This window comes from Camelina sativa, chromosome 14 (assembly GCF_000633955.1).
Source record: "Camelina sativa cultivar DH55 chromosome 14, Cs, whole genome shotgun sequence".
Taxonomy (NCBI): Eukaryota; Viridiplantae; Streptophyta; class Magnoliopsida; order Brassicales; family Brassicaceae; genus Camelina; species Camelina sativa.
Window position 1 is genome coordinate 11,507,804 of NC_025698.1, and position 9,715 is coordinate 11,517,518.

A 9,715-nucleotide genomic window follows, 5' to 3' on the forward strand; every position below is an offset into this window, starting at 1 on the left:
ATTTTATTTCCAATGGATTTTGTTTCACTTTAGATTTTAATAGATTTTAGATTCAATACGAACAAACACAATCCTATTAATTTTTTGAAGTATTTCATTTCTCTAAAACTTCTCATGAGTACGTCTTCCAGTGATTTCGTCATCATCGTCTTTATATCAAATCTTTAAATATTTTGAACTTAATTAAAATCTTTAATTTTGTAACAAATAGTGACCACCGTATTTGATAGAAGTTTGTTATAGATTTTATCCTACAAATATTATACTATATTTTATATATGTATTTATATTTTTTTTAGATTCTCTGTTTTGATTACAATTCTCTATCCTTCCACTTGTTGAACCTTCTTCACGAATTTGATGCCACTAAATTAGCCACCTAATTCCACTCGTTAAACCACTAAGTATTTATTTTGTTATGAATTTAAACTAAGTACTTATCGTATAAAATTTTATATGTTGGTATTCGCTTCATAATATTACGTTGTTATGAACCACTAAAATTAAACTAAGTATTTACTTTCTAACGTAAGGTTTTAATAATTTGTAATGTAACGTAAGGTTTTAACAGTTTAGTTTATATAATTTGGTTTTAATTCACAACATAATTTATGTATAAGTTATATTTTTTTTATTTACCTTCAAAATAAAAAAGTCTACTAGGAATGACTAATGATTTTCAGAACCATCAGTAATGACATCCAAATCTACTAATGACAACCAAATCCACGTCCAATGCATTTGCAAAACCACTAGACTCTGAAATCTACTAATATTTTAAAATCTATTAAAAACCTTCTTTACATAACACCCCCTAATAGTATTAGATTCTCTCTTTTATTACGTGGAAACTCATGTAAGCAGAATATGAAAAGGATATGTAGGGTGGCTCGATTTAAATTATTTGAAATCAAAACTAATTTTAATGTTTTAAGAAAAACAGAGGTCATAATATTTGAATTTAAGTTATTTAATTTGTAAAAATATTGTGTATACGAATACTATTTGTACATATAAAATAAGTACTTTTTAACATTGTAAAAATTGTCAAAACGATTGACAGTGTATGCTTATTTACACATCTAAAAAGAAGCCACCCTCAACAAAGTTCAGATAGTACATTAGTAATTAGATAGATTGTAGATGATGTATTTTTAGTTGTTTATAAATTTTTATTGATTTGCGATTATAATAGAATTATATATATATATATATATATATATACACGTGATCAGATTTGATTTAATTGTTTGATATGCATTTATGTAACATCTTACATATATTTAAAAAAAAAATAGAAAAACTAACAAGAAAATAAGCAAAATATATGTGAAATATAAACAAAACATAAGCAAAATACTTTTATATATGTGTTTTTATAACAAACAAAATAGACTCTCAAGTGTTATACCATCTCTTTTTTGTTGTCATGTTAGCATTTTGTTAGTTTATTAAAAATATATTTGTGTATAAAATTTTAATACAAATTCTCAAGTTTCATGTGCTATGCCTTATTTAAATCATTTGAACCTCTTTAAATATAAAAATATAAAATATCTACAAATTAATTTTAATACAAATTCTCAAGTTTCATGTGCTATGCCTTATTTAAATTATTTAAACCTCTTATTTTAATATGTATTTGTTTAGCTAAATTACATATTAGTGTACTTAAATTTAAAGATAAAGACACATGTATTAGTTTATTACTATATATGGTTTTAATTAATTTTGGACAGGTGTCAAGCTCTCATGCCACATGTGTCAATCTGAAAATTTTTGGAAGACTCTCTACTTATTATATAAGATATGCGTTTATGCGTTTAGAAATTTATTAGTGGAAAGATAATTCTAACATAAGGTTACATTGCTTATTCGTATTTGCGGTTCTTTGTTATAATGATTTCTATAACATAAAAACACAAATACACAAACACAAACGCAAAATAAACAATTGAGGGCATTGTACTAACTACAGAATCTAAAGAACAAGCAGAGTTGGTGAATTGCTCACAAAGCAACCTCAACCGGAGAAAGCCTAACCACTAAACTCCTTCGGATCGAGTTGCTTCTGGAGCTCAGATCGCTGCTGGTCTTTGGCCTTTGAATCATATGTATATCCGCCTTGTGTTTTTTAATGTTGAGCTTACTCTTGGCAATTCCATTAATCACTGACCGATCACAACTAGCTGTAGATGAGTGATCATCTCTTGCTTTTGCCTTTGCCTGACTTGTTGACGTGTGTTGAGGTCTAGCTTGTGTACTTTTAGGCAATGGTCTTGCTTTAAAGTTATGATCCTTAGGCACTACTACGGATTTTACCTTTTCCTAAAGCATCAGACAGTTTCATCAAAACTGAAATTGGAACAGAGTGAAAAAAAACAGAGAATAAGTTATCCATGTATACCTCTTTCCTCTTCTCAGCTCGTTCATTACTTCTGAAACTGAAACCACTAGTAGTTGTTCTCTTTTCTCTTGTAGCCACCAAAGGAGTTAGGCTCTCAGTTTTCTTTGATGTTGTTGGAGCTTGAGATGCAACAGTTTTAACAATCCTCTTAGGCTTCAATTCCTTTTGTCTGCCATTCAAAACCAAATAGACCCTTAAAGAGTGAGTGGTGATTCACAAAAGACATAAAAAGTTACATTGAAAAGTAAGTTATAATGATACCTCTTAGTGTCAATGGTTTTAGTATTACAACTTGGAGAAGCTCCCTTTGTTAGGACACCATCATGCTTCTTCGTAGAAACTTTGATCGTTGAACAAGGAACAGTTTTGTGGACATTTCTCAAAGGCTTCGATCTAGTTGCAGAGGAAGATGAGATTGTTTCATTGTCATCCTCATTGCGACTGATATTAATTTTCTCCAAAGCAACAGATAGAGAAGTATTATCATCACCATCAAAACTCACACAAGAATCACCGAACTGACTCGTGTTCTCCCACAAATTATCATCTTTCTCAGCACAAGTTTGATGATGAACAACTTCTTCTCCCCATGTCTGAGCTTCAACAGGATTCGGAAACCTAATCCCTTTCTTCTTGAAATGCGCCTCGAAATGAGCTCTCATCTGAGTAACAGAGCCAGGTTTAGAGAATCTCTCTGCCTCTTCAAGATATCTATTGTGAGAAAAGGATGATCTCCTCTCCCATGATAAAGATTCTTTCTCGAATCTTCCAAATGATACTGATCCCGAGTGGATAGAATTCTCCTGTATCGTCCATTCGAAAATTAATTAAAGTTTATATTCTTTTAAACACAATTATGAGATATGTAAAACATATCAGCTTTTCATAATATATTTTTGCAAAATGCAAGAAGAAAAATTCAACGTACTTAACTTAACTCATAAATAGGGTTAGCGGTGGCCTAGATTTCACATTGTAGTACGACGAACCAAAAATACAAGTTGAACGAGAAGAAGAGTAAAGTTGCTTAACTTACCAAACGGCTTAGGTTAAACGGCTCTTGAACCTCTCCCGCCATCATATAATCTAGTTAACCTAAGGCTAAAAGATTCTGTATTTTTTTGAAACAAAGAGGATGTGAAACAGAGAGTATGATATACGCAATTTGACGAAGAACTAACTTTGGAGCACGAATGAGGAACTTGGACAAGAGAAGTCTCTAAATAAAAAACGAAAAATTCAGATTTGGAGAAGAAAGCTGACTAATCAAATAAATCATGTTCATGTCATGTCAATGTCACATGCACTTTCTCTTCTTTAGTTGTTTTTGTCTTGTTCTCGAACGGACGCCTCTCACGTTCTCCATTATCACGGCCTTTTAATTCGGATGGCTATGATCGACGGCCGAGAGTTTCGAATGTGATCTACGATTATTCGTAACCGCTGGATCATTGTACGATCATTGATCTTATGGATAATTACTACGCGGAACGTAATTACTACATCCACGTGGGTAATTACTACACGCTTTCGACATGTTCAAGTGTTGCCAAATCCAACCGATAATTTTATTAAATCTGCTTGATGTATAAACATGACATTATTTTTCCGAACAACCATTATTAATGTCCATTTGAATTTGAGTGACATGATTATATTAGCAATACAAACCAGTATGTGTCGGTCGTATATATAAATATATTTATACACGAGATTGAGATATCGATATTGGTCAGATTAGTACTAATTCTACATGACCTTTAGATTGATACACATATATATAGAGTAGAGGTTCGATAAAAATAAATTTTTAAAAGATGATTTTGAAAAAATTGAACATGTAAAACCATTTAGGATTAGGTCATATACCAATACCATGGAGAGTGAACAAGCTAAAGGAACATAATAATTGAGACCTCACAATCCAAGCATGTGATATCATTAATAAGAAATGTCGTTTTTGGTAATAGACCTTAGCATGGCAATTGCATGTGACTTCTCCCGCGGTTGCAGGAATAAGTCGTATATATACCATATTTAGCTCATTTACATATGATTCTCACTACGAGACTCTTCTCTTTTGTGGAAGTCCATTGAAATTTAATATACCAAATATGAGATTGATTTACAAAAAAATGTGAGTTATGCATATTAAGGTAGATATATTTATTGAAGATTTTTAGGGTCCAGCAGAAATGTATGTCTAATCGTTAGACGTAATATCATGTGTTAAAGATAAAATGTATTCATCATGAACATGGTGCATGGTATATATTAATATATGTAACATTCGGGCTATAGGTATCAATTTGAATTCATTTAAACACACATGATCGTAACTTGTACGCGGTTAGTATAATTTAGTAAATATCGAGTAGTCTCTTCATTGTGTAAGTAAACGCTAATGATGACGCCCCAGCCACTACAATATTGTATACTATTTATTATTTATTTTATATTCTAGTATGCTCCCGGTAAAAATAAATTATGGGCAAAAGTACTATCTTTTACAAAAGATAAAAATTGCTAAAAGAGAATTATGAAACAAAACTACAACAAAGAGCAAATCTCAACAATCACTCTTTTGGCGGCACCGAAGTCTCAACGGTCACTTCTTCAGTCACTTCTGTTTCTTCTTTACCGTCCGAATCCAAAAGCTTCTGATGAATTGTATCCTGGATCTTTGTTACACCCTTCTCCACCGGTCCCATTGCTTGGTTTATCGTAAGAACCACATCTTTTACGACGTGTTGACCACCGTCAATAACTATGTCCTGTACACTCTCCTTAATGCTTGTGCCAGAAGCTTCAACATGAGTCTCTGTCTTCTCCACAAGACCACCTTCGTCTAGTTTCACTTCCGTCTTGCTCGTTTCGGATGTGATTTTACCACACTCTGATATAGGAATGTAGTGGTAAGGTTCAGCTGGGAAAACAAAGATATGAGCCACAGCTGCAATCGCCATCTGCCAATGTACGTACACCAACAAGTAGTAGAATTCTTAGAAACATGATTTTTTTTTTTTAAGGATCTCATATAGCATATGCAAATTTTGTCGGAGGGGCTATTAGTTACCTCAATGCAAATAAGGAAATCTTGTAACCCGTTTTGGAATCTTCCTTCTTTTGGGAGTATACCATAATAACAAAGCAACGCGATCCCGAAGCCTTGCCACCAAGTGGCAAACACAATAGCCTTAAAGCTAATGAACTTAGCCAACGGTTTTATTTCTTTAAGCCGTTCATGAGTCACGTTATAGAACTGCACCAAGCAAAACAGAGCCCACATCTGGCTGAAGTTTAGCACCACCACTATGTATGGGTATCTACAAATTAAATCAAAGACTCATTATCACTTGTCTAATTTCCATCTGATGAAAAAAAAAAAAGATGATATAGTAGTTCACATACCCGTAATACCATTTGAATTCACCATCACCATAGACACCAAGAAGCTCCAACAAAAATGTCAAGAAGGCACAAAAGGTTTTGAGGATCATCTAAGACAAATATCACAAAAAACTTCAAAAACACACAATTGGGTTTTAAAAAAAACACAAATTCACTTGACTTACATACTGGACAAGACCAAACTTCTCTATCACAAAGAGCTCACGTCCCAAGACATATGGATCACACAAGAATTTCCAAAATGAATTCTTCTTCTTTTTTCTCTCATTGTCTCCTCTTTCTAACAATGGTTTCTTTGATTCATTTTCGAGGAATTCAACAACTCTTCTTTCACCGCCTGAACATTCACATTGCATCTTGGTTTAAAGATGCAAAAAAAATAAATAGATAACGTAAAGAGAGAGACAGTAGCTTACCGAGACATGCAACCAAGTAGCTTCCAAAGGAATACAAAGCAAAAGCTTCATAGCAGTTTCTCAAAATGTCACAAGGCAGCGAGAATTTGGAATTGGACAAGGAAATTATCTATAACCAAAAACAGATTAATCAAAAACAGAATTAAGAGATCCACAAACTCCGAATAAAGGGGAAGGAGAGGCTTACGGATTCCGCTGCATAAACTGGCACCATAAACAAAACAGAAACAATCCATTTTTGCTCCTACAATTATACTCAAAACTAATCGGTCACGCAGATATATACAACGTAAATTGAAGCTATACACAGATTTGGTTTTGTACGTACAGCGGGATTGGTGTAGAAACGGAGATGTTGGAGGATAGAAAAAACGGAGACACAAATGGCAACGGCGGCGAAGGATCCTCCGATGATCAAAGACGGAAAATGTAAATCTCTGTACGTATTTGTCTCCGTTACTCTCATTCTATCAAAATCACATTACACCCATTCTGATATAGATGAGACAACATTATCGTTTTGTTTCTGTTCTTTTTTTTTTGGCTTTCTTCTTAACTGTTTGAAGGTTGTAACGCCCACGTGGCTAACTCTCGCAGATGCCAGAATTGCGTTCTTTGACACGTATTCCTCGCCGTCTGATACAGTCGAAATTGGTAGAGGATGAAATAACTTTGAGAAAACATATGTGGGCCCAAGTATCTAAGTTGTCTACGAAAGCGTGGGAAAAACATATGTACGTATTCGTTAAAACATGGTTGGTGAACCTTAATGGATTGGTTAGAAGGCCCAAACTTAGTAACGGTTCAATCACTTGTAACAGACGTAATATCATGTTTTTTTTTTTTTTCGGCGAAAACAAATTTCATTAAAATAAAAGAGTTTTACAAAAACATTCCGAATTATTGTAACACAGTTATTACATACATAGATGTATGTGTCATACACTAAGAAAAATACATCAGAATGGATTTTGACGATGCTTTCCGTAAAATAGCCTTACTCGCTAACCGATCAAAAGATCCGTTATTGTCCAGCTTCATATTTGATTTCTCTTTATTACGAATTGTATGCAGCAACTTTTGGCTGACACATCTTTTCACAAAACGTAACATTAAACCCAATGTGCCCAAAACTAATTCTGTATTGTAGACATAGTGGCACCAAAACGTCCGTACCACAGTTTTTCTAGAATATTTCGACGTCTTTGTAAATCTCTTCAACAAAACCACAAATAGTTTTATTGTATCAAACCAAGTACCCGAGCCTCTTGTGTTAATAGATTCTCATCTAATCGTCACCAATATATTTCTCATCCACCAAATCTACTCAATGCCAATCATAACTTGTCTCCAATATTTGGCCCAAAGCACATAAAAACTCGACATCTCAACCCAACAGGGGTCAAACTGGGGCAACCATAATTCCATCACACAAACAATATAAACATGAACGGGAACAACAATTTGGTCGGATTGGAAAAGTGCTATTACATCATCAAATCCGAGATTAATATCTCTAGTTTTGAATTTTAACACCGTTTCTCTAATACTAAAGGAGATAAGGATCAAAAGGGGGAAAATAATAGCACCGATAATGTAGAGAATTATTAATCTCGTTGAACACGGAGGAACCAAAAAGCCAATCTCCGACACAACCATAAGACGACTTCCGTTTATGTGACCAATCTCCAACACAACCATGAGACGACTTCCGTTTATATGACCAATCCATAATCGTATTCCATCATCTTCAATTTTGTAAACTGAACCTCCTGGATCCCAGATATGGGTTTGAAAATCCTTTATCAAATTAGATAAATTGAAGATATGATCATGGTCTCGATGGTGTTGGAGACCAAAGGAATCGGAATTGTAACATAGGAAGCCGCCTAGAATTATCCTTGGCGGAAAGACACCGATCTTGTTCCGACTCCAATGCCGGTTGTTGATCGGAAGAAAACACTCTCCATACGAGAGAAAGACGATGAGATATTGAATCAATAACAAGAATCGGCTAGCCATAGGAATCACTTTGCCGATGTTATTGGTTTATATTAAAAAAAAAAACAGAAAATTGAAAACTAAGGAAAACAGGAAAGGGGGGGGGCGACGCCAGAGAAGCCAGCGCCGGCCGTGATCTGAAAAGGAGAGGTTTTGGCCGGAAAAGTTGCTTTGGGGGAATCGCCTCACCCGAGAGAAAAAATGATTCGTTCTATTTTGTTAAAGGTTTTTTTAAGAAAAGTTCCAGACGTAATATCATGTATGTGATGATGGAGAATTGGAGCTGTTACAATAACAAAGAGGCGAATCACAAGTTTTCTGTTCAATTAATCGGAGGCAGATTTGTTGTGACACAAAACAACACTTACACTTTTGAGTGAAAAAAACTGTTATGCTTTTCTTTAAGGCATCGATGGTATTTCTTTGTGTGGACACACATTCCCATGTGAAAGAAACATCGACATAAATCTAAAAATCTTTTTGGTAATTTTTTATTCATGTTTTTTTATTTGTTTGTTTTCAACAAAGAAAAAAAAAAGATTGGAGGAATTTAAGCTTTAACCAAGCGAAGATGAATGGGGTTGGCATGGGTGTAAATGTATTATATAATACGGAAAAAGAGTGTAAAAGTCCCATTAACCAACAGTTCGCTTGTCGGACATTTCGAACCGGTGGTCCGTAGTTTCGCCGACACACATCGCCTGTCATTGCTCTCTTTTTTTTTTGCTAATAGAAAGCATAAAATGATGTATATTAGAATAGCAGTAATTACTTATGGTGGTGTACCACGAGAAAATGCAGCCACGCACACGAGGACACCACCATTCCCTATATCAATCCTAATCATTTTTATTTCATTGATTTATCCAACTTTTTTTATTTATATAACCATTAATTTATCAAACTTAACTCCTCCACCTATACTACTCATTGAGATCTCTTGTTCTACCAGCTTTTTCTAGTTATCTTGTTCTTGTTGGAACTCATGTGTGCAAGAATCCCTATTTTCTGTCCAAGCAATATCTCAAAAAGGAAAAAGATGATATAAAAAAGTAAGACTCTAAATTCTGATGATAAGCATAAAAAAACAAAAATTCTAATTATGGTCGTAGATAAGTTGTTTGTTTACAGTAGCTATATATATAATAAGATTTTCCTTTTTATTATGTATGATATGCACATTATTATTATTATTTTTATATATATACACGTTATTTTAAGGATATGGAGCTAGGAATACTCGTTAAAAATTACGGACGAAATAAATTAGTACTTCAAAAGAAGGATAACGTTGTTTTCTCCTTTTGGGTTCATATCTTTGTTACTATTCGTTTTGAAATGCATGCACACGATCAACTGTAGATGGCTAGATCCTAGATGCATACATTTCTCAATTATTATTTTTAATTATCAGGGAGCTGTGTATCGTTCGTGCTGTCCACGGTCCACCCCATGAAACTCGTTGGCTGTCGCAGCGTGG

At 33.9% G+C, this 9,715-nt stretch overlaps 2 protein-coding genes across 2 annotated transcripts; both read right to left on the minus strand.

The window, feature by feature from the left end:
- LOC104741021 (protein WVD2-like 7) lies at positions 1,827-3,630 on the minus strand. Its single transcript, XM_010461780.2, has 4 exons — positions 3,444-3,630; positions 2,669-3,210; positions 2,408-2,576; positions 1,827-2,328 (listed from the first exon to the last, which is right to left on the minus strand). The coding sequence occupies exons 1-4, from the start codon at positions 3,486-3,488 to the stop codon at positions 2,011-2,013; spliced, it is 1,074 nt and encodes a 357-aa protein (XP_010460082.1). The 5' UTR covers positions 3,489-3,630; the 3' UTR covers positions 1,827-2,010.
- LOC104741022 (protein LAZ1 homolog 2) lies at positions 4,863-6,761 on the minus strand. Its single transcript, XM_010461781.2, has 7 exons — positions 6,563-6,761; positions 6,422-6,478; positions 6,235-6,343; positions 5,983-6,155; positions 5,819-5,907; positions 5,484-5,733; positions 4,863-5,373 (listed from the first exon to the last, which is right to left on the minus strand). Exons 1-7 carry the CDS (start codon positions 6,698-6,700, stop codon positions 4,984-4,986), a joined length of 1,206 nt encoding a protein of 401 aa, XP_010460083.1. The 5' UTR covers positions 6,701-6,761; the 3' UTR covers positions 4,863-4,983.